This window comes from Gopherus flavomarginatus, chromosome 1, assembly GCF_025201925.1.
Source record: "Gopherus flavomarginatus isolate rGopFla2 chromosome 1, rGopFla2.mat.asm, whole genome shotgun sequence".
NCBI lineage: Eukaryota > Metazoa > Chordata > Testudines > Testudinidae > Gopherus > Gopherus flavomarginatus.
This window is the reverse complement of record NC_066617.1, coordinates 333,279,753-333,304,814: the sequence shown is the minus strand read 5'-3', so window position 1 is coordinate 333,304,814 and position 25,062 is coordinate 333,279,753. Positions and strand designations below refer to the sequence as shown.

At 41.2% G+C, this 25,062-nt stretch overlaps 1 protein-coding gene across 4 annotated transcripts in view; it reads left to right on the top strand.

Moving 5' to 3' along the window:
- PARP4 (poly(ADP-ribose) polymerase family member 4) overlaps positions 1-25,062 on the top strand; it is a 106,175-nt gene that overhangs the window by 44,272 nt on the left and 36,841 nt on the right. For all 4 annotated transcript variants that reach the window (XM_050927667.1, XM_050927680.1, XM_050927662.1 and 1 more), the window contains 14 exons: positions 720-851; positions 1,100-1,186; positions 1,775-1,939; positions 2,738-2,784; positions 4,378-4,459; positions 4,885-5,022; positions 11,840-12,035; positions 12,289-12,359; positions 13,304-13,491; positions 15,577-15,676; positions 17,958-18,128; positions 20,255-20,335; positions 22,585-22,665; positions 24,631-24,726. In XM_050927667.1, the coding sequence (XP_050783624.1) occupies positions 720-851; positions 1,100-1,186; positions 1,775-1,939; positions 2,738-2,784; positions 4,378-4,459; positions 4,885-5,022; positions 11,840-12,035; positions 12,289-12,359; positions 13,304-13,491; positions 15,577-15,676; positions 17,958-18,128; positions 20,255-20,335; positions 22,585-22,665; positions 24,631-24,726 (1,635 nt within the window). The remainder of the gene's footprint in view (positions 1-719; positions 852-1,099; positions 1,187-1,774; positions 1,940-2,737; positions 2,785-4,377; positions 4,460-4,884; positions 5,023-11,839; positions 12,036-12,288; positions 12,360-13,303; positions 13,492-15,576; positions 15,677-17,957; positions 18,129-20,254; positions 20,336-22,584; positions 22,666-24,630; positions 24,727-25,062) is intronic.

The following is a 25,062-nucleotide window of genomic DNA, read 5'->3' as shown; positions in this document are numbered from 1 at the left end:
TCCATATTTCAGAATAATTTTTCTGCCTATGTATGGTTAAGTCATTGCCAGGAAGAAAGTTGCTGCAGTGGAATATGCTTTTCTTTTTTTTTAAGGGGCTTTCTTGCCTGCCTATTTGATAACTAGAATTGGTGGGTTGAGCTTACCAAAATAATGAAAGGCCCACCCCCAAGGATGAGGGAGTGGTCCCAAACCCAGAAATCAATAGATTATCTGGGACAAAAAAATTAAAAAGGGGATGGAGGTCTAGGATCAAAACAATGGATCCAGGGGGCTACACCCAGCAGAGACCCTAGACCACATCCACTGCTCCTTGAAGTCTAAGGAACTTACAGAACTTTTTCCATAAGTGCAGATTTGCTAAGTCGGGTTTGCGTAACCCGGAGAGCATCTGTATACCATTACCAGTTTCCTGAACTGTCTATTCCCCCAAGCACCAGTAGATTTGTTACAATCACTATATATATACGTGTTTGAGAAATTTGTGTACAAATAGGTCTTCAAAAAGATAAACCAAGTTGCACTCTGCCTCCTAGCCACATTTTGTAGTATGAAACATAATAGCACATTTATGCTGTTAAATTTAAAATAGTTAATTTAAACCAAAACCACTTGTGCAAAATGACCTATAGGAAGATATACGCACTACCTGTTCTTTTTTTATCATGATTTTTTTTCAGTTAATAAGATTCTAAAAGAGATCCATTTCTCTATTTCAGGTAGTAGTGTTTCAGACATACACCAATCAGAATGATAATTCCATTGAGGCAAAATATGTCTTTCCTTTGGATAGCACAGCAGCTGTATGTGGATTTGAGGCTTTCATCAATGGGAAACATATTGTTGGAAAGGTAAGATGACTTAATATTTCGCTCTTCCATAGTGTTTTCAACCCAAAAATTTCAAAGCATTAATGAGCGAAGACGCACAACATTAGTGTTAATACTACTCTCACTCTGATTTTATACCATTGACACTTAACTAGATTTCAAGTTGATGGTGTCCCACTAAATGACTGTTGGTTAACTGAGACAAGGTAGTTAACTGTGTTCCATATAAAAATAGTTCATTTACTGATTTTTGGAGCAATCTTTTGCAGGTTAAAGAAAAGGAACAAGCACATAAGGAATATAGAGAAGCAATCAGTCGAGGTGATGGAGCTTACTTGATGGACCAGGATGCCCCAGTATGTTGAATGTTATAGTTTACTATGTATTTTAGAAACCCTAGATTGGTCACATTGTATATTAGTTGTTGAAGTCAGATACCAGACAAAACAAGTTTATGACATTGATCCCCAGCCCCACAAATAAATATGTTCTTCACTTTACACATATGAGTAGTTCCATTGGAATCGTTAAGAATCATGTCTTTAATGGAAGGATTTTTTTTTTTTAATAATGGAAATTATTTAGGCTGCACATTTGATCATTTCAGGAAATTAGTTGAAAATATCTGCTGTACATCCTTCAGAAACTAGATTTTTCCAACTCTCTGTAAAATCCTCTTTTAAAAAACAATTTGAACTTGAATTTGAATTTTATTTATGCCTAGTTAATACTGATGAGTTTTGTCCAGACAGGAATTTTTAGTAAATTGTTAAAACAGCATAACTTCTTGCCCTTTATCACCATAATTCATTTTCTTCAAGCTGCTTCTCTGAAGAAATATAGAAAACTAGCATTTGTTTTCTGTACATGACAAAACAAATGATTTATTGCTTTGGAAAATTATAGTTTAAATATGCAGATTAAAGCAAGCTTCTCTTTTCTAGGATGTTTTTACTGTAAGTGTTGGAAACTTACCACCTAAAACTACAGTTCTTATCAAAGTCACCTACATCACTGAGCTTAGTTTTCAGGATGGCTGTATTACTTTTCAAATGCCCACTGCTGTGGCTCCTTGGCAACAAGACAAAGCCTTAAATGAAAACACACAGGTTTGTGCATTTAAAATATAAACTTAAAGTAACGTCTTCTTGGTTTGGAGCACAAGTGCTCCTGTTAGGGCAGTGATTCCACAACAAGTTTGAGGGGAGTTGCAACCATCCACCCTTTCTTACCTTTTTACATGTTTCTTATTGTTTCATTTAAAATTTATTCTAACCCTCACGGCTAAAAGCAAGAGCCTTCAGAAATGTGAACCAAAACAACAAGTAAATCAATGTAGTGATGCCTTCCTGAATCTGCTCAAAACAATAGCTCTAAGACAGGGTTTGCAACTTGGTATTGTGACCAGCCTGCCCATATTATTAAATGGAAAGTGGTCCTGGCTACATGGGATGAAGGCTTAGCATGGGGAAAGGGTTCCCAGGATGGAAAAGGTTGAGAACCACTGATTTAGAACATGAGTAAATTTAGCAGTGTTAGTAATTAAGGTCCCAGGCCTATAGGCTGGCTGCTTTATGCAGGTGGCCCCCTGCACCCTATTGACTTCAGTGATGTTCCATGTGAGCAAAGAGGTTTGCCCACAGAGAACAGTTTGCAAGAAGGGACAAATGACTTAGTATGTTTCCCCTCTTTAAATATCATCAAGCTTATTCTCCTTCCCATATGTATGTATAATTCCCATATGTTATACTCGCACATTGAGGAAAGAGTTGACCAGTGAAAGTGAAAGGAGCTGAGAAAGCTGCTGGGTGCTATGCTACAGTTGCTTTTCTAATAAAACCAAGAGTGGCACTAAGATCTATGTATTTCATAACAGTGATAAATTTATCGTTTTTTATTTTGTGTAGGATACAGTAAAGAAGGTTTGTGTTAAACAAATAGGAACAAAAAAGGGGTGAGTAACATTTAATAAGATATTTGATAGTCAAAAATTATTTTAAATAGTTTCCTTATTGTTGTTACTAACACTCTGGATTCTTGAATGTGAAGCAGCGTGTAAAATTTATTTTTCACTGTTTATGTGGGTTTTATGGCATTTCATTCAGGTTGGATGATGAAAAGACTTTTGATTCAAAACTGCTCCTCTATTTGGGTTGCAAACACTACACGGCAATAATTTTTAGGCAAACTCCATCTCCACCCCACTTCATTGAATATTTTGGATTGTTCATTTCCTGAAAACATTTCTGTCAATACCAGGTTTTATAAACACTGTGCATCACAAAACCTAATCCCTTGGGCTTGCACTACCTAAAAGTGTATTTTTTTAAAATTGAACTGATTGTTAGCTTTTTCTTTTCATTAACATCTTTAATAATTTTTTTAAATTATATTTCAAATTGTGATTTTTTTTTCTGATAACTTAATACTTCTTGAGAAATTGATAATTATAGTTCTACTTCATGCAGTGTCTCTGCAGATTTCCACTCGCTCCTATTCATGAGCTATTCTGCTAGTAAAAGCAGTAAGAACTTTAATGGGCACTTGTGCTACTCAAGGAACTGAATTTTCAGTGTTGGAAACTACGTAACGCCCATGTACATGTATGCACACAATGCTGTGGCAAAAAGGGCCAATCCATGGGCACAGGGGCTGGAGCACCCACAGGGCAAAAATGGTGGGTGCTGAGCACCTACTGGTAACTCATCTATGGTGTTTATATTTTTTAAAGGATGTTGGAAAAATTGAGGAGGGTACAGAGAAGAGCCACAAAAATGATTTGAGGGTTAGAAAAAATGCCATATTGTGAGAGACTTAAAAAGCACAATCTGTTTAGCATATCAGATACATGAGCAAGTGATGACTTGATCATGGTGTGTAAGTACCTTCATGGTGAGAAAATACCAGGTACCAAAGGGATCTTTAATCTAGTGGCAAAAGACATAAAAAGAACCAATGGCTGGAAGTTAAAGCTAGACAAATTCAAATTAGAAATAAGGCACAATTTTTTTAACAGTGAGAGTGATTGTTCCTATGGCTAATCTACCAAAGGAAATGGGGGATTCGCCATCTCTTGATGCATTCAAGTCAAGACTGGATGTTTTTCAGGAAGGTACTCTATAGTCATACACAAATTACTGGGCTCATTACAGGAGTAATTGGGTAAAATTCTATGGTCTATTTTATACCAGAGTTCAGACTAGATGATCTCATGGCCTCTTCTGTCCTTAAAAATCCATGTATCTATGAATATCCTTAGTGAATCAGCATGTCCGCTGTTTGGAGTGTCTTGGGAATAGAAACTTTTGCAAGGGAAGCATGGGGCAGAAGAGAGCAAGGAGGTCAGACTAGATGATCATGATGGTCCCTTCTGATCTTGAAGTCTATGAGTCTACAAGTAATGCACTGCTTATTTCCTTTATCCTAAGAGCTGCAAAGGATAGGGAACATAGACTGATGTGTTCCTGATGGAGGAAGCATGGCATACATGCCAAATAGCCTCTTCTCCAAAACTGCCTCGTGTGTCAATTGTTTTTTCTTTATTTAGTGGATTCTGTGTGGCCATGTCTATTGAAATGCCGTACAGTATTGAACGCATTCATAGTTGGACGCACACACTTAAAATAAAGGTAGGTAAATCTTCTTGCAACTGTTTTTCTGTTTTAGAGCTTATGTCTTGTATTTTAAAAGGACCCTTTTATATTTTTAAAATAAATTGCATATAAATTGCATAGGACTCATCATGGAAACTGGTAATTCCATTTCCTTATATCAAATGAAAAAAATTTTCATGTGCACTTTTTAGAGCCACTTCAGTAGAAGTCTTTTAATCTTAAAATATATTTAGAAAAGTGCATGTCAGTCTAAAGAAAAATGTATATTTTGAAATGAAAACCATCATCTTAATGGTAAAAAAAAAAACAAAAAAATCTTTGGGACATCTCATACCTAATGTTATGTCTTCAAGCCTGAGTTTTTCTTGAAAGCATGCAGTTTTGTACAACTGAATGCTATTTTGGCAGAAATTGGTAAATGTCTGCTTTTTACCTTCTAGAAAACAGACTGCAAAGCCGTAATCAGGACTGTGGAGAACAGTTCCTTGGACATCAGTGGCTTTACTCTAGAAATCTGGATTTCTCAAATATATCTACCCAGAATGTGGGTAGAGAAGCATCCAAACAAAGAGAGTGAGGTACAACTGCTACTTCTACTATACGTTATCAACTAATGGATTGACTAAATTCTGCCAGGACGTACCATTCATATAAATCCTATTGAATTTAGTGAAGAGTAAGTCAGTACAGAATTTGGCCTGATATGGTTAATTTTGTACTTCGGAAAAATTTAAAGAAAGATAAGCCATCAATGTTAAAAAGAAAAAAAGATTATGGGACAGTATTTCTGTATAATTATCATGAATATACACTTTGTACCAGACTTAACTTGCGGTGATGTCTTTTTGATCAATTTAACAAATTCAGTCTGTACAGTCATTCATCTTATTGGTCTGTGTGAGCCTTTCCCTTCAGTTTGCTTTCATATTTTATTTAGCAAGTGCTCCATCCTTGGTCTTTAACTTTAAAGTACACTTTAAAACATTATAAAGCACGTACATTGAAAAAAATTCTTATATACAGTGTTAAAGCACATGCACAATAGCAACAAATTATCTCCTCAGCTGTTAATTTGAAGCATTTTCCTGTTGGTCTTTAGAATTATATAAAGAAAAGATTTCTACTCAGATTTAAATCTGAAGAAAGTTATATATTTCACAGTGCACAGAACATAAATGCAGCCATATTTGCCAAGTTCAGTGGGAAAAAAGTATTGCAAGATGAGGGGTGAAATGCTAGCCCCTTTAAAAGCAATGATAAAGCTCCCATTGACTTCAGTGGGGCCAGGATTTCACTCAAAATGTCTTGAGGAGGGAACTAAAATATGCAAGTATTGTATTTGCATCTTCACAGCCTACAAGTACAAATTAGTAATAGTTCCTTTCAGGACATAGTTCCATTGAATGGAATTTTCATAATTCTACCTTTTTATTTTAGTTGAACTTTCCACAGAATCTTTCTGATATAAGCCCCAGTCCTGCGAACATGCGCACACACAAGCTTAAATTTATTCAAAGGAGTGGTCCCTTTGGACTGTATTTGCTGGGCTGGAGCCTATTGTCAGAAATAATACTATAACAAATTTCTAAGCACAAATGATATCACAGACAATTCATTATTAATATTTCTGATTATCCCTACTTCTGTATGAGCACACTTTTCTCTGTCTAGTTGTGCAGACATATATATTTCAGAGGGATGTGACTCCATATTGACACTGCAAGTCCTATTGTTCCTATTGCATCGCTACTCCTGTATTCTTTGCAGGAGTTAAATGAACCAATAATTGTTGGTTGAATCTGGAAATATGTAGCTTCAATAAGTGGGCAGAAAAATAGAATGCTTTTGGGGAAAAATAATAGTTTTGGGGGAAAATAATAACATATAGATATCAATTAAAACAAAGCTGGCATTCAGGATCATGGCACAGAAGCTCCAGTCAAGAAGCAGAAAAAGACTGTGAGGGGAAGATTTCCTACCTCCTGCAAGGGAAAGGAGAGGGCTGGGGGTGAGCCAAGACCTGGGCCAGGCAGCTCAACGCCCCCTCAGGAAGTCAGGCCCCAGTTCAAGTTGAGCGGTGCACCCCATCCCATGCCTTGCCTGTGACTCCAGATAGCTGTGTAGGCTGCAGCCAGTTTCAGGTGCCATCAATGCCGGAAGCCCTTCAAGCAGTCCAGGAGATCCTGACGCTCCCAGTTCCGCCCTCACCAGCTCCAGCGGTACCTCAATCTCGCAGAAAACCCGCATCGGGATATATGTGTGTGTCCCCGCCTCGGCAGTACTGTTTCCCATCAAGAGGGATGTCCCACCAGTGTTCGCCCGCCTACAGCTATCACGCCTCAGGACAGGAGAGGCAGGCTCAGCGGAGCCCTCTTTGGATCCCACACCAGGGCATCAATCGAGGGACTCAAGACGTACCTCGCTGGTAGATTGGCGTAGATCCTCTGAGGCATGCACCACCTGGCAAGAACTCCAGGACTGGCCCTGACCATCTTCAAAGGCTCAGTACTGATCACAGTACTGACTGGGCACCAGAGATCATCATCACCTGTCTCCAACAGGAAGGTTGTCCTACTCAGGACAATCATCCTGGCAACTGGCTCCTAGTAGCTCCCAGTCCCATTCAACATCCCGGTACCAGTAGAGGCATGAGGCGTGGATCACCAGGTATCTGACGCAGATCCACTGAACGCCGTCAGTCCCCGAGTGCCTGACCAAGACAGTCTCACTTGGACAGATCGGCTTTGGGATGCAGCAACTGGCACCAGTCAGACATGAGTCACTGCTTAGCCTGATCCTGGTCACCTGGGACCAATGACTCCACTGGTAGCTCCAGCTCAGAGTGAAGTTCCCTGACTGTGGGACAAGCCCTGGTACCAATGGTGCCGACTACATTATCAGCACCAAAACCTGTCCCAAGGTCCCAAGCGGAGTGCCCAGCGCAATGGTACCCATGGAACCCTTGGGGATTCACCCAGCCTTCCCAGGAGACTTTGGAGGTAAGACCCCGCAGGTCCAGGAGGACCCAGAAGAGCAAGCTGCTGGACCACCAATGGATGTGGAGGTTCCGATGGCACAGGCTTCGTCCTAATCATCGCCAGATGAGGCTATCACGGAGCCCCCTCACCCAGTTCTTCAGCATGATGCCAAGGCACACCAGGAACTTTTGAAGATGGTCACTTCTAACCTGGGGCTTGAGGCAGAGGAATTGGAAGAGCCATCAGACTCCTGTTCGACATCCTCTGCTCCTCAGCTCCTGCCAGGTTGGCTCCACTCCTTCATTAAGGAGTTTCTAAGATCACTAATGTCCTGTGGCAGACCCCTTCTTCCCTGGTCCCTAACTCTAAAAGGGCCAAACACAAGTGCTTTGTGCCAACCACAGGGTATGAGTACTTATACTCCCACCCTGCCCCCAATTCCCTTGTGGTTGAGGTGGTTAACCACAAGGAGAAGCAAGGACAACCCGGGGCCACCACCAAAAATTAAGACTTAAGGAGGCTGGATCTTTTAGGAAGCAAGGTTTATTCATCTTCCAGCCTTCAGCTGAGAGTGGCCAACCACCAAGACCTCCTTGGCTGATATGACTTCAATATGTGGCAAGCCATGGACAGGTTTGAAGGGTCACTCCCCAAGGTTTCCAAGAAGGAGTTCTGAGCAATCCTCAAGGAGGGCACAACCGCGAACAGGGTGGCCCTCCAGGCGGCATCAGATGCTGCTGCCCACACCATGGCTTCCGTTATCTCCATGCAGCGAGCCTCTTGGCTGCTCCTCTCTGGGTTGTCCACTGAGGCTCAGCAGTCAATGCAGGACCTGCCCTTTGATGGCTCGTCCCAATTTGAGGAGTAAACAGACAGCAAATTGCCTGGCCTCAAGGATTTCTGCACCACCCTAAAAGCCCTGGGTCTCTGTGTCCCAGCCCCAGCACGTAAGTGGTTGAAATCACAGCAGCCGCAGGACCAGCCCCATAAACAAGCCAAGAGCTACAAGCGCTGCCCAGGCCACCTGCCTCCACCCTCTGCCCAGTGGGCTTGACCCATAATAAGCAAGGGGCCAAATGGTCATTTTGAGAGGGCGACCAACCAGACTATTCCCTGGATCCGTCTTTCCCAGTGTTCTCCAATTGCCTTTCCCTCTTCCTCCCTGAGGACCGATGGGTCCTCAGCACAGTGGAACAGGGTTATACCCTCCAGTTCCTTTCTACCCCAACCTTCTCACTTGCCTTCCCCATCCCTCTTCAGGCACCCCTCTCATGTGAGTCTCCTTGCGCAGGAGATAAGGGGGTTACTACAGCTGGGTTCAGTGGAAGAAGTTCCTCCTGAGTACAGGAACAAAGGGTTCTATTTCCGGTACTTTTTAATCCGAAAGACCAAGGGCAGTCTACGGCCCGTCCTGGACCTGCAAGACCTCAACAAGTACCTAAAGAAGATAAAGTTCTGCATGCTTGCCCTGGCTTCTATTATCCCTTCCCTGGATCCGGAAAACTGGTATGCCGCCTTCAACTTGAAGGACACACACTTTCACATAGCGATCTTTCAAGGAGACCGATGCTTCCTCTGGTTTATGGTGGCCCCCACTACTACCAGTTTGTGGTCCTCCTGCTCAGCCTGGCAACGGCACCAAGAGTATTTACCATGTGTATGTCAATGATAACAGCTTGCCTCAGGTGCCGGGGTTTTCAGATCTACCTGTACCTCGATGACTGGCTCATCCAGGGCAGTCCAGGTGTCAAGTCCAAAGGGATGTTGTGGTGCTTCAGGCCACATGCCGCTTTCTGGGCCTACTGGTAAACGACAAAAAGTCGACGTTTGTGCTGGTGCAGAGGATAGAGTTAATCAAAGCAGTCCTCGACTCAACCTGTGCCAGGGTGTTCCTGCCACTGGAAAGGTTCCACACATTGATGGACCTCATCGCGGAAGTCTCCATATTCCCTCTGATTATAGCCAGGGTCTGTCAGCGCCTCCTGGGTTACATGGCAGTGTGCACTTCTTTGATCCACCATGCCAGGCTCCAAATGCAGCTCCTGCAACAATGGCTGGAGATGGTCTATTCCCAGTCCAGAGGCTCCCTGGAAAAGATGGTTACCATTCCCCAGGCAATACTTACCTCGCTGCGATGGTGGACCGACCGCAAGACAGTCCTGGAAGGGGTTCTGTTCGACAGCCCCCATCACTCTATCGAGTTGGTGTTTGATGCCTCGGATTTCAGCTGGGGTGTGCATCTCACCGACCCCCAGATACAGAGGATGTGGTCCCCAGAGAAGGCAAAGTTGCATATAAATGTCAAAGAGCTCCGAGCAGTCTGTCTGGCACGCGGAGTCTTCATGCCCCACCTGTCAGGCAAGGTGGTACAAGTCCTGATGGAAAACACAACCTCGGTGTTCTACATCAACAGACAAGGGGGAGCGCGCTCGTTGGCTGTCTGTCAGGAGGTGCTCCATCTATGGGACTTCTGCATCAGCCACTAAATCCACCTGGAAGTTTGTCACCTTCCCAGTGTCAAGAATACGCTGGCAGACCAGCTCTGCGAGGACTTCTCTCACCACAAGTGGTCACTCCATCCAGAGGTAGCCTGCATGATCTTCCAAAGGTGGGGAACTCCCCAAGTGGACCTGTTCGCTACCAGACAGAACAGGAAATGCCACCGGTTTTGCTCTCTGCAAGGTCTAAGCAAGAGCTCCTTCCCCGATGCCTGTCGTGGTCGTGGAGTCTGATGTACACATTTCCTCCGATTCCACTCATCTGCAGGGTCCTGGCAAAGATCAAGAGAGAGACAGCGCAAGTTGTGATTGCCGCAGCGTGGCCTTACCAACATTGTCTCAGCATGCTTTGAACTTGTCAGCGACCACTCCCTGGTCCCTGCCCAACCGCCCAGATCTGCTGTGACAGGACCACGGTCAGCCCCTCCACCTCAATCTCAAGTCCCTCCACCTCTCGGCGTGGATGCTGCATGGCTGAATCCAGAGGAACAGACCTGTTTGAAAGGAGTCCAACAGGTCTTCCTGGGGAGTAGGACTAGGTTTTCCTGTTGGGCATGCGAGCGTGGCATCTCTCCCTCGCATTCTTTCATACAGGCTATCCTGGACTACCTACTCCATTTGAGGAACCAGGGCCTGGCACGCTCTTCCATCAGAGGGCATCTAGCGACCGTTTCCACTTTTCACCCGACAATCCAAGGACAGACGGTGTTTTCCCATGATATGACAGTCAGATTCTTGAGAGGGCTCAAGAGACTCTTCCTGCAGGTACGGACTCCTGTCCCACAGTGGGATCTTAACTTTGTCCTTTCTAGGCTCACTAGCCCACCCTTTGAGCCTCTGGGTTCCTGCTCCCTTTCCCACCTGTCTTGGACGGCCGCGTTCCTGGTGGTGGTGGCGGCATCAGCAAGACAGGTCTCTGAAATTAGAGTCTTGACTTCAGAACCTCTGTACGCTGTCTTTTTATAGTTTCTCTGTTCATAAGACACAGCTGGTGGTTTCACCTTTCGGTTACCTAATAGGCCACAGCTGTAGCCTGTCTCAAGTCCTGGCATCGATGTATCATGGTTCAGCTGAGGATGGAATACGCTCATCTCACCACACCATAGATGGTAACCCATGATCATACTGGAGGGAGGGATTGCACTATGTGAGAAAATTTTAAAACAATACATACAATCTTTTCTATAACAAAGTAGCTACCTACTATAATAAACTTGTATTGAATTCATGGGTTTCTTTTCTGTATTTCCACTTTATAAGCTTAGAGAATGCGGGTTTTTGAACTTTTTAACCAATCACAAGTGCAAGGCAATACAGTGCACACTTATTCTCCTGTTTTCTTCAGGAAAAACATTGTACTTTGAAATAAATTTATTTTTAAAATTCTAGGACTTCTCATGAAGTGATGATGGTGTTGATGATTTTAAAAAATAAGCCTGTTTCTTATTTCTGAGAAACAACTCCATTCTGATTGCGGAAAAGTAAAATAGATGGGAACAGAAAACACTTGCAAACTTCCCACTGAGTTTCTTACCCATGAGGGATAAGCTAGGGACACAGGACAGGGAGAGCTACTCTCATCAAGATTTAACAAAAACTAACAAAAAACCTACTTGCTAACCTCTGGACCAGTGGTTTTCAACCTTTTTTCGTTTGTAGACCCCTCAAAATTTTCAAATGGAGGTGCGGACTCCTTTGGAAATACTAGACATCTGTGGACGCTCCAGGGTCCACGGACCACAGGCTGAAAACCACTGCCCTAGACATTTGGCTTTATTATGCCCAGATACTGCAATAATGGGTGATCTTATGAAAACCTAGATACATGTACTGATCTTTGTAAAATGTTTAGCACCCTTTTGGCACTATATAAATAACAGTGGTCCATTGTGTTGATTATCAAACTCTTCTTTCTTCAGGCATGCATGCTTGTATTTCAACCAAAGTTTGAAACAAGTTTTAAAGGAATCCAGCTATCTGGAGAAATTATTATTTGTCTAGATTGCTCCAATTCCATGGAGGGTTCAACACTGCAACAAGCAAAGCAGATTGCTCTCCATGCTCTACAAACCTCTTGTTTTGGACAGAGAGTGAATGTTATCAGATTTGGCACGAGTAAGTTTTCTTTTGTTAGATGCTCACTTTTATTACTTTCTTGTCATCCTTATCGTTATGCTCATCTTTTTTTATTAGACAAGCAGTAATATATTAAACTGGAAACCTGACAGTCTCTATTATTTAGTAGTAGAGAATACGTTTATTGTGGTTTTTCTAATAGTAAAAATGAAACCATTCACTGTCGTAATAGTTAATGAAAATATAACTTAACATTGAAAGGAAGAGCTTAATTTCAGTTTTCATTCCTCAGATTTCACTGAATTTTCTTCATATTCAAAGAATATCAAAAGTGATCTTGCAGCAGTGAAGGAGTTTATTATAGTAAGTTAAATTGTTTTTCCTCTGTGTGCTACTGAGAGTTTCTTTGCCCGCAGGGATTCCATGTAACGTCCACCATCACGTTGTTCTGTTGCTTTATTTGAGGCCACCTTCTAAATTACTTCCATGACTTAGTTTCAGTAGTATCCAAGAGCCCATTTTCCCTGGTAACAGGTGCATCGTCTCTGTTGTATGTCCTGTTATAGCTCAGTGAAAATTTAAGGTAACTGATGGCAGGTGTTAGTCATAGGACAATAAAAGTTGGAGATGGGAGAGTCCTATTGGATCATCCAATTGCTCTTCCTGAAATGCAGGGTTATTCTCTATTTATTATCTTGTCCAGTCTGGTTTTAAATGACTCCTCAAGTGATGGAGCTTCCACTCCTTCCTTTGGAAATCTTCTCTGACTAACAGGAATCTTCCTGATGTTCCTCCTAAATTTTACCTTTTAAAATGTCATGCCCCCTCCCTTTTCCCTCTTGTGACCTTGTAGCAAGACAGGAAAAGGTACAGACATCCATGTGAACCTCCCTGCTCTTACAGCACCATCTTTCTTTCAGTGAAGACAGCACTTGAATATGCCAGTGCACTTGGCCATCCCAATGAAAGGCAAAATTCAGTTGGCACTATCTTGGAAGGAATATTAGACTGTAAATTCTGGAGTGCAGGGATTGTCTTTTTGCTCTCTGTTTGTACAACTTCTAGCACAGTGGGATTGTGGTCCGTGACTGGGGCACATAGGCACTGTCACAATGCAGATGATAATAACTACAGGAGGGTAGAAAGCAAGCTTAGAATTAAGAAGTGAGCAATCACTTGTACTAGGAAACCAGAAGAAATTTACCACGGGAGGGGAAACTTAACTCTTCACTACAGTTTATTCTGGGGAAGGGTAGAAATAAAATCCAGACTTTCAGATAATCATTTTATCATTTTTTCCTCTTTAGTCAGCTACACCTACAATGGGAAATACTGACTTATGGAAAACCTTACGTTATTTAAGTTTGTTGTATCCTTCTCTAAGAAAGCGTAACATTCTTCTTCTATCCGATGGGCACATTCAGAATGAGAGCATGACCTTCCAAATTGTGAAAGAGAATGTCAGACACACCAGGTTATTTACATGTGGTGTTGGGTAAGTACAGAATGAATTAACAGGTGTACTGTGCTGTGCTTCAGATTTAAAAATCAGTGATCATTTTACTTGAAATGAAATGTCAGTGTGTTGAGGATCATCAGGTTTGTGAATGTGCTGTCATGTACATATAGATGGAATGCAAAAAAGTGAATGCCATATTCTTCAGTTAAAATTAAAAAATTCCAGGAAATTCAAATTTGAGATTCCCTCAGTAGAGTTTACTTTGCACATATGTAGTTTTGTCTGTTCCTCTCATTCTTCTAAAATGTGTAATTTTAATATATTCCTGTTTAATATAAAAAGCAAGCCTTAGAATGGGACAGTAGTTAACATTGCTGAAACTTTAATTTTTGGCATTTCCTGACTCCATAACTTTAATAATGCAGTAACATAGTTTTCTGCATTTTTTTAAATAAAGATTTAAAAAGAAATTACCATCGCTTACTAAAATAAGCACTTAATTGGTTCTAATTAGTCTTTATCTAAACTAGGATTTAAAGATGTGCTAAAAGATGTTAGCTAACAAGTTCTGATTAACATGTTGCAAAAGTCTAGTGTAAATTTTTCAGGGCTTGTCTACATTAGAAAGTTATACCACTTTTACTCTATTGGTACAACCCCCTAGTGCGGATGCAGTTATATTGATATTAAAGTACTTTACGTTGGTATAGCTAGTCCCAGATGGGTAAGGGAATAACGATACCATTACAAGTTACCTTTATACTGGTATAACTGAATCCATGCTAAGGCTCTTATGGTGTAACTATTTCAGTAAAAAAAAATTACACTTGACATATTTATACTGATGTAGCTTTTAAGGATAGACCAGACCTCAAAGTATACTGTTAACATATTAAACTGGTTGAGTTAAAGTAATAATGGTGAATGAGACATAACAAAGATAAGTTGACACCTTTCCTGATGCTGTTGATTGGATGAGACAGTTTTCTGAACAGCTGAATTAACAGAGAAGCAGTACATCTTTTTATATTGTGACGGATGTATATCGGCAACTGAAGAAAACTTTTTTTTTAAATGAAAGGTTAGAAATTTTAGAATATTGCAAAATGCAACAACAGTTGGAAAGAGACTTCAAAATTGTGTGTGCCACACTTTCTCTCAGGCCTGTTCTGTTTTTGAGGTAAATGCAATTTTTTCCTTCATTTTTTATTTGTTTTTTTCCAGTTAATTTTCACCCTGTCAATGGTGTAACATTTTTTTAGCAGTAAATCCTTTAACTTGAGAAAATGAGTTAATCAAATCCTATTTTCTTTTTTTCCTACTGCCACCCCACTTAAAGTTACAGATTATTTGAGACTTGTCACCCGTGTCATCCATTTTGTTAGGCAGTCTCTTTATTTTATACATTCATTGCCCTTCCCCTTCACATTACTTAATTACAATAGCTTCCATCCTTTGTAAATAGATCACATAAAATTCTCCATTAGGTAAAAACTCTTGTCTGTTAAGCAATTTTGGCCCCACAATCTTGATTTAAGATCAACCATTTCCAGAAAGAATTGCTTGACAGTCCAAAATGAAATGCCAGTGGCTTTCAATGGAAGTAGGGCATCTATTTCAGGTAGGCCCTTTAAAAAAAACTCTGCCTCAAAGATCTTACATCTGTTATGGAGGAACTCAAGAATGCACTTTCCTTAAAACCCTGTGAACATGTACTTCATCCCTCATTTCACTACATCCTGTGGGAAACCAATGAGTTGGCTTTTCTCTGTGTGTGATTTGCGCTAATTGAATGCTGAATTTTCAGAGCTAAGACGTGGGTTTTACACCTGTATGCACTGGGGATGAACATGGGAAACGCTACTGCTCTTGTTGGTTTTCACTTTTGATAGCATTAGAATAGTGATTTAAATATAGGCAACCCGCTGTCAGGATGGAACATGTGTTGGATCTTGCCAGTTCTGAGCTTTGTTTAATGTAGATGTGAATGAAGGAGAGGGATTTAGAGAGATTGGAGAACTTGCTACACTATTAAAAAAATTAAAATCTTTGGAATCAATTTCAGATTATCAGTTTTTACTTAAAAACAACAACAACAAAAATCTTTTAAAATGTGCTTAGTTCCACAGCAAATCATCACATGCTGAGATCTTTGTCTCAATATGGTGCTGGAGCATATGAATATTTTGACCCAAAATCGAAGTGTAACTGGCTAAAAAAGGTAAGTTTTATCAATCCTGAATATATTTTTTTCTGAATTTTACACTATTGGCAGCTGCTTTGGGTGGAACTCTTTGGGAGCCTCAAAGTTTCAAATTGGGAGGAACATCTTTGGGGATTGTGAGGCCTTGTTGTTTCAGACAGGAGTACTCTTGGTGTTTTAACAGACAGAGAACTGCTTTGTATTGGGAAATGGGGCTTTTGTGTCTCAAAGAGCAGTTTCCCCTTAAGTGAGACGTTGGACTCCACCTGAAAAGCAACTCCCTCTAACTTTCAGATACCATACCAGTTTCAGACCAGGGATCTCACAAAAAAGAGAAGCTTCTGAAATATCTTCCCACCTCTCTTCCTCTTTGACGTCTCTGATTTTTAAAATATAAGTTCACCTGGGTGAAAAAGGGCACTTCTCTCTCTCAGGATATGTACAATCCATCCCATGTGCTGGGTCACATATGGTGAGAGGAAAGGAAAAAATTTCATAGCAGTCAGTTGGATCCTGTTTTCGTGACCTTGATTATAAAACGTGTCAGTATGGCCTAGTGGCTGGAGTCAATAAAGTGGCCCTTCCACTCAGGGCAATGCGTCCTAATGGCTAGAGTCAATAAAAGCACCCACTTCTGGGGTACTGTGTGGCCCGTTGGCTCGCTGCGGATGCTGGATACCACCTAGAGTGTGTGGTGCCCAGGGTAGGGGGACTCAAACCTTCGTTGCTCCTTTGAGTCCCAGCCCAAAGCCCTGGTGGTGGTTGAGGTGCTCACCACTGAGTCAGCAGGGATCCTCCCGAAACATCTTGACTGGTTCCCCATTTCGCTCACTGGAGAAAAGTCTAAATCCCCATGGCTGCTTCCTATCCTTTCTCCCTCGGCGATGCTCCATGGTTCCCATGGGTTTCTAGGGTCCTCAAGTGGCATAGCTCCTGCTGGCGCAGTCTCTTCTCAGGGCTTGTTAGGCAGCCTGGAGTCATTTGCAGATGATACAGAACTACTCAAGATAGTTAAGTCCCAGGCAGACTGCAAAGAGCTACAAAAAGATCTCTCAAAACTGGATGACTGGGCAAAAAAATGGCAGATGAAATTCACTGTTTATAAATGCAAAGTAATGCACATTGGAAAACATAATTCCAACTATACATATAAAATGATGGAGTCTAAATTAGCTGTTACCACTGAAGAAACAAATCTTGGAGTTGCTATGGATAGTTCTCTGAAAACATCTACTCAACGTGCAGCAGCAGTCAAAAAAGTTAACAGAATTTGGGAATCTTTAAGAAAGAGATAGACAATAAGACAGAAAAAGATCATATTGCTGCTATATAAATCCATGGTATGCCCACATCTTGAATACTGCATGCAGACATGGTCACCCCTTCTCAAAAAATATATATAGATTCAGAAATGGGCAACAAAAATGATTAGGGGCTTCCGTATGAGGAGAGATTAATAAGAGTGGGACTTTTCAGCTTGGACAAGTGATGACTAAGAGACGATATGATAGAGGTCTATAAAATCATGACTGATGTGGAGAAAGTAAATAAGGAAGTGTTATTTACTACTTCTCATAACACAAGAACTACCAAATGAAATTAATAGCGGCAGGTTTTAAACAAACAAAAGGAAGTATTTCTTCACACAATGCACAGTCAGCCTGTGAAATTCTTTGTCAAAGGATGTTATGAAGGCCAATACTATAACAGGGTTCAAAAAAGAACAAGGTAAGTTCATGAAGGATAGGTCCATCAGTGGCTATTAGCCAGGATGAGCAAGGATGGTGTCCCTAGCCTTTGCTTCCCAGAAGCTGGGAATGGGCAACAGGGGATGAATCACTTGATGATTACATATTCTGTTCATTCTCTCTGGGGCACCTGGCTTTGGCCACTGTCAGAAGACAGCACACTGGGCTAGATGGACCTTTGGCATGACCCAGTATGGCCGCTCTTATGTTCTGCCAACCTAAACCCCTGGTGTAGACACAGCTAGGTCATCAGAAGAATACTTCCATCAACCTAGCTACACCTCTACCCTGATATAACGCTGTCCTCGGGAGCCAAAAAATCTTACCGTGTTATAGGTGAAACTGCGTTATATCGAACTTGCTTTGATCCACCGGAGTGTGCAGCACCGCCCCCCGAGAGCACTGCTTTACCGTGTTATATCTGAATTCATGATATATCGGGTTGCTTTATATGGAGGTAGAGATGTACTGTCTGTGACAAGAAAACCACTTCTTGTGATATTTTTCCTATTAGAGTAACATATTTAACTTATTTGCATCTTTTTACACAGATAGAAAGCCAGACATCGAGAATATTTTCTCCAGGATGCAGTTCTGTCTCTATTAAATGGCAACAGTTTGACTCAAATGCACCAGAGCCATTACAGGCTCCTGCTCAAATACAGTCTTTATTTAACAATGAAAGACTTCTTGTCTATGGATTTATCCCACGTTGTACTCAGGTAATGAATGATACAAAGAAGCATGTCCTTTTTTGGGTGGGTAAAAATTAATATATAATACATTGCAAATATTGATTGCTGGGATAAATATTGTGTGACTTTCTTTCATTAGCTTAAAAATATTGTCTAAAAGCCATCACTGTGCCTAACCTGTAAGAAATATGAAGAAATGAGTGATCACTGCCCCAAGGAATATACAATCTTACCTACAGTCTATACTAGGCAAACAACCAATTCCTGAGACTGATCCTGTTATCTGTCTTAGGTACTTACATGGCCTCCATTACCAGAGTGCCTCACAGTCTTTAATATATTTATCCTCACAACACCCCTATAATGCAGGGAAGTACAATCACCTGCATTTTACAAATTAAGAACTAAGTGCCCCAGGAAGTGTCTTGTGGAACAGGGACTTGAACTCAGGTCTCCTAACCTACTACTGTAACCACTGGATCATCCATCCGATCATCCTTTCCCCAAATTTCTCTCAACTGGCATTGAAAATGGCTCAGCTGCTAGTGTCAATGAGACAAAACTGTTTTCAATACAGTTACAGAAAGTACTATTGACACTTATGTTTCCTGTAAGCTGCGCACTTGAGTGGCGGCACAAGAGAGATTTAAGTGCCACCCAGCTGATTGGGAGAGTGCGCACTGCTGGCAGGATATGTTCAGGTGCCCCTCCCCCAGGGACGGCTCTAGGTTTTTTGCCACCCCAAGCACAAAAAAAACAAAAAAAACCTCTGAGAGCGCAACTGCCGAAGCAAAAAAAACCAAAAAACAAACCCACCTCTCGGAATGCAGCCCCTGAAATTGTGCCACCCCAAGCACGTGCTTCGTTTGCTGGTGTCTAGAGCCTGTCCTGCCCTCCTCCTACGTTGCTCCATCCTGCAGCTGCTGGCTGTGCGAGGGGGGGAGGGTGCTGATGTCTTCCTCTCTCCCTGCCCCTGTACCCCATCTCCGCAGAGCAGGGGAGAGGCAGGGGATGCAGCCTGGCTCAGGACTCAGAGCTGCTGTCAGGAAGGGTGAGTGACTGAGTGCCTTTCTTAAAGAGACTGTGCACTGTTTCTGAGATTTCCTGTCCAGCAGCCAGCTCACACAGTCTCTATCTGTCTGTCTCCTCCCTCCCTCCCCCCGCCCACGTACCCTATCTCTGCAGAGCAGGAAAGGGAAGACGACAGGGCTCAGGACAGAGCAGGAGAGCTTTCAGTGAGTGTCTTAAAGAGACAGCGCAGGGCATCTCTCAGAAACTTTCCCAAAAGCCAGCACATATACCGTCTCTGTGTAACACACACACACGCTCTCTGTCACACACACACATTGTGTCTGTGTCACACACTGTTTCTGTCTCTCTCTCTCACACACATACTATCTCTGTGTCTTTGTCTCACACACACACACACACAAACTGTCTCTGTGTCACACACCCTGTGTCTAACGCACACACTGTCTCTGTGTTACACACATCTCCCAACACATACTTGTATTATTGTTGTTTACTTCTTGGTACTTCCTTCAATGCACATATATTCACTGTAATTTTATTCTTTGAAAGTGTGTTATTTTAGTGTTTTGGCTGGTCTATGCATTTCATAATTTTTGTTTCTCTTATGCTTAAATTTAATTCTTTGAGTAGTGAGTTCTAAACCTGTCCTGGCTGGAGTAATTATCTCTATTTAATTTTTTAAAAATATATATTATATCTAGGTTTTTGTTTCTATGGGTGGCGTACATCTGCACATACCTCGCTGCACATAACAAAATTAATTGCACACATGGATGGAAAAAATTAGAAGGAACATTGATTGACACACTTTTTATTAGCCACCAACCTTTATCATACAAGTTGCAGAGGAAATCGAACTTTAATAGAAACTATCTTCTCAAGAAAGGTGTCATATGGGATGTTCATGTTATTGTGCTTAAATACATTCAGGATTCCTTTTTTTGTGACTCTTCTGTATAGATTCTTTTGTGCACCAGGGAACATGTTTTTAAAGATATGCATCTGATTACTCACAACTCCAATTCTATTTGCATTTCTGGATACTGAGCATCACTGCAGAAGTGCTAATAGCACAGAATGTTAGGGAAAAATGAGAGGAATACTTTCCTTATTTCTTTCAGGCTACCTTAAATGCACTAATAAATGATCAAGAATTGCAAGCAATGGTATCAACCACTGAATTACAGAAGACAACAGGAACAGTGAGTTAGGCCAGTGTTATTTATACATACCATATACATGTTGTTTTAAAATAGCACATACCCTTTTTTTTGGCATTTTTGCTTCTGCTGTTTTAACAAAGAACCTCAGCCTCATTTGAAGGAAGCTTTTAAAAAGGTAGCTGACCTATGTGGGATAAGTGAGCACATTTCCTACACGTTTGCTGGCCCAGACTGATTTGTAAAATATAAACTTACCTGGGTTGAAGGTGGTTCTTCCCATTTTAGGAATTTGTTGGGGCTACCTCTGTAGTTTCTGATGCTGAGGTGATGTTAGCTGACCTCTGCTAGGGATGATGCAGCAATGTTCTCTTTCAATATTTAACCCATTGCTTTTTGGAAAAATTCTAAAAGAACTGAGACCTGGTCTACACTACACAGTTAGGTCAATGTAAGGCAGCTAGTTATGACCTAATTATGTCAATATACACACTAAAGCCTTGTCCCGCCGATGTAAGTGCCCTAATACACCGATATACTAACTCCACATCCACAAGAGGCATAGGGCTTATGTGGGTGTAGTTAGGGCAATGCAGTGTCTGTGTAGACACCTCTTTACTTACATTGGCTGTTATCAATTTCAGGGCTCCATGCTGGAACCGTGAAATTGACGAAAAAGCACAGGGAGGTGAGAAGCCTGGGTGGCTGGCCCCCACTCCCAGTGGGGAGGCGAGAAGCTGAGAACCCGGTGGGCAGCTGGCCTCTGCTCACAGTTGGGAGGCAAGAAGCCAAGCTGGCTCCTGGCTGTGAGCTGCGCAGTGCTGAGAGTCCTGGCTCTCAGCCCCCCACACTACCACTCTTCAGTTGGATGAGGATGCGCGCCACCGACAGAAGAGTACTGTGGACATCAGTCGCTGCAGTAATTACTGAGGTGGCTGTAAGTCAACCTAACAAAGGTCATCTTAAGTCTGTAGTGTAGACATGCCCCGAGAGAGGAGGGATCCTAAAAGGCAGCACTATCCAATGTGAACAAAGGCTGTGACTGTTTCAGTTAATGTTGAAGAAAATTCAGATCCACTCCCTATGGGAAAGCATGGCAGCCGTCCTAAATAACTTCCTATACTGAAAAGAGGAAAATGGCTAAAAGAGGCATTTATTTACTTTTTAGAGCTTGTCTACTCCTAGAAATTCACCAAAATAACTATTCCAGAAAATTATTCATTAATAATTATTTTGAAATCGTTACTTTTGGTGTAAATTCATGTGTGAGCTTTTTTATTCTGGAATGAAACTGTGTTTTTGCTGTTTAGCTTAATCCACTTTGGAAGCTATTTCAGTAAATTTCCAAGCTCTTATGCAGACAAACTGGGTTGGTGTGAATGGGGGAGGTACTCACTTATTCTAATGAATCAGATACTCTTTAAACTACTGTCCTGAGAGGTTCAAATTCTCATCTGGGCTTCAGATCAGTATTCCTCTTCATGGGTCAAGTTTATAGTTTGTACCTCCACAAATCACACTCCTTCTTTTGACCCCACGACTAATCAAAGGTGCAGAAAGGACAAATGCCATTTTGACAGGTGCAAATTGTGATTTATGTGATTATGAAAATCTGGGCCAAATTTAGAAGATGAGTGTTATTTTTCTATGCCTCACATAGACTCGGAGAATTCCCACTGTTTTTTCCTTTCCCCCTTATCCAGAAAGATCCCTTTGTTGTGGCTACCAACATCTGGCCAAGAAGGACTCACCAGGGGTTCCCTTCAGAGTCAGTCAATGTTTTTTTTTAAAATGGACCTATGGTGATGATTGGATGTCACATTGCTCCATGTCCTTACTGGGCTGGGCTTAACAGTCCTCAGTACTCCCACTCCTTGTTGGCTTTAACGTATTACAGATGTACAGATTATGTTCCTCCTCTTGGCTAGAGTGATTCAGTTGAAACAGAAATTACATCACCAGTTTGCACAGTTCACTGTCCCCCAGAGCAGGAATTATTGATGGTATAAAGGTATGATGATTTTTAAAAGTTAAAAAAATGAGCACCAATCATAAAAATACAAAATTATTTCAAACAAGGTGTGGGCTGTAGTGCTTCTCTATGGAAAATACTCCCTTGAAACTTTTAAAACTCAATAAAATGTAACTTTAGATGCCAGTTATCCTGACACTGGATCCTCATTGATCAGAAGACTTTAAAAATCATAAAACCTAATACATAAAATGGAGATTTTTAAATACAGGGTTTTAAATTGGTGATCATTTGAACTTGTCTTTTTTCCTTAATGTAGCTTCTCCACAAACTCACAGCAAGAGCCCTGATTAGAGATTATGAAGATGGGATACTTCATGAAAATGAAACAGAACATGAGGTTTGTCATTCTAAAGATAAGAATATGAACTAGGGACCACTATTTTATCTCAGTTTATGCTTAAAACAAGAACTATTAAAGGGGTTCAGTGAAATGGGGATGGGAAGAGGAGAGGTGGAGAGAATCTTTGACTTGGGAATGGAAATTGGAAGGTTGCAGTTTGAATTCCATAGATATTAAGGCCAGAGTGGACCATTATGATCATCTCGTCTGATGTCCTGGATAACACAAGCCAAAAAACCATACCCAGTAACTTCTGCATCAAGCCCATCACTTCTGTTTGAGTTATAGAATATCTTTTAGAAAGAGAGAGAGTCTTGATTGAAAACCTTCAGGTGATGGTGAACCCATCACATCCCTAGATAAGTTGTTCCACTTAGTTTCTGTTAAAGAGGTGTCTACTGTCCGAAATCTTTACCTCATGTAGGTACTTGTAGACTGTGATCAAGTCATTTCTTAACCTTTTGTTAGATAAACCAAATAGATTGAACTTCTTAAGTGTCTCACTACAAGGCATGTTTTCGACACCTCAAATCATTCTTGTAGCTCTTTTCTGAGCACCTTCCAATTTTTTAACATTCAGTTTCACATATATTTATAGACATGAGAGTATAATCCTGTAAACCTTTACTTGCTTGTATGTGTGAGGGCCAGATCCTGCAAACTTTATTCACCTGAGTAGTCCCACTAGAAGTCAGAGTTCTGGAAGCCAGTAGGACCCTCGTGTGAGAAAAGTTTGCAGGAGTGGGTCCCAAGCTTTGGGGTTAGACTTAAGGAAAATATAGTAATGGTACTTTTCACAGCTCTGCCTACAAAATAAGCTCCATTCATGTGAGTTGGGTGTAATGCTGCATCACAGTAAATTGTCCAGATGTTTAAAATATGATGGTGCATGTTTTCAGAGCTCTACTAGTCTCCTTGAGCTTGTCTCCCCCTCACTGGGACTTAATTATGCCCATGTGCTCTTTTAGACAAATTGGGGTTGATTGGGGGGAATAAATAAGTGATGGTACCTTCCAAATGCCATCCTCTTGAGGCACCAAAGTGAGACAGTTAATTCACAGATAGTAAATTTTGCAAATCTGTGACACCCCCATACTACTTTCTTACAAATAGTTAACATTGTTGACATTTTAAATTATCGTCATTGGGCATTTGAGGTAACAACTCACTAAAATGATTGGATGGGTGGGGGGGGGTCAGTCACACGTTTCAGAGCTACTGGTCCATGCTCTGCATACCAATAGAAATCTCTGCACCAGTTACACTCAGTTCACATTTTTGAGATTTTCTTCACAGCCGTAACAGCTAGAGGCTTACTTTATTTTTATTCAATGAAAGCCGAGATTCTGGAGAACAAGATTGTTTGTTGTTTTCAGAGAGGTCTCAGTATATTTTATGTCTGTGTACAGGATGTTTCTGAGTCCTGAACAGGCTTGAGCATTTCCATTCATGACTTGACACAAATTGTGTCCCACAGGTGCAAGGTGTTTTGCTTTAGTTGTGCTGCTGACATGCTGCCCTTTACGTTTCAGTAATGACCGTCATTGATCTAGGATCTGATAAGGAGTCATATGCTTGCACTGGAAGGAGCTGGAAGCCCAATAGAGCCCTGAGTGACTTGTGACAAGACCATTCCAGTGCAGTTTTTCTTTAAGAATTACCATTTCCAATTTCCTCTCCCCGAGCACAAGTGGATAAATCTGCAAGTAGCTGAGAGGGTTAGGATTAGTCCCTCTCCCTTCAAAACACTTCTAAACAGGAAGCAGGAAATTGGGTACACAAACATAACCACATAAACACTGCTTAGAAATAGCTGCAAGCTGAGCTAGTTTACTTACATCCATAGTGCATAAGAACGTATTGTGTATATTCAGTTTTGACATTGACACTTATTTTAGCTAATGTTGTTTTCACCTGTATGTTTTGTTTTTACACATATTTTGTCATTATATAACAACCTAGATGAAGAAACATACTTTGAAAGCCCTGATTATTAACCTCAGCCTGGAGAACTCCATCATAACCCAGTTCACAAGCTTTGTGGCAGTAGAAAAAAGGGTATGTGTTTCCATTAAAATATCCCTTTACAGTCTATATGTCTCTAAAAAGTCTTTAGAAAATAACGGAAAAGAAAGAAAATTATTGTCATCTTGTAAGAATTAAAGCACATATTGTTTAATATTATCTCAGTGAACATTTTTAGTTCTTTTACAGAAGAACTAAAATTATTATTTTTGCAAAAGCTTGTGTTCTTTGGTCCTTTTTGAATGATATGTTACTTTCTTTATGAAGCTTCTTTTATATCATACATTGTTGGAGCACCTAGGCTGTGTCTGTCCTACCCACTACCCAGACTGGATGTTTGCAAGTCAACCAACAGAGACGCATAATCTC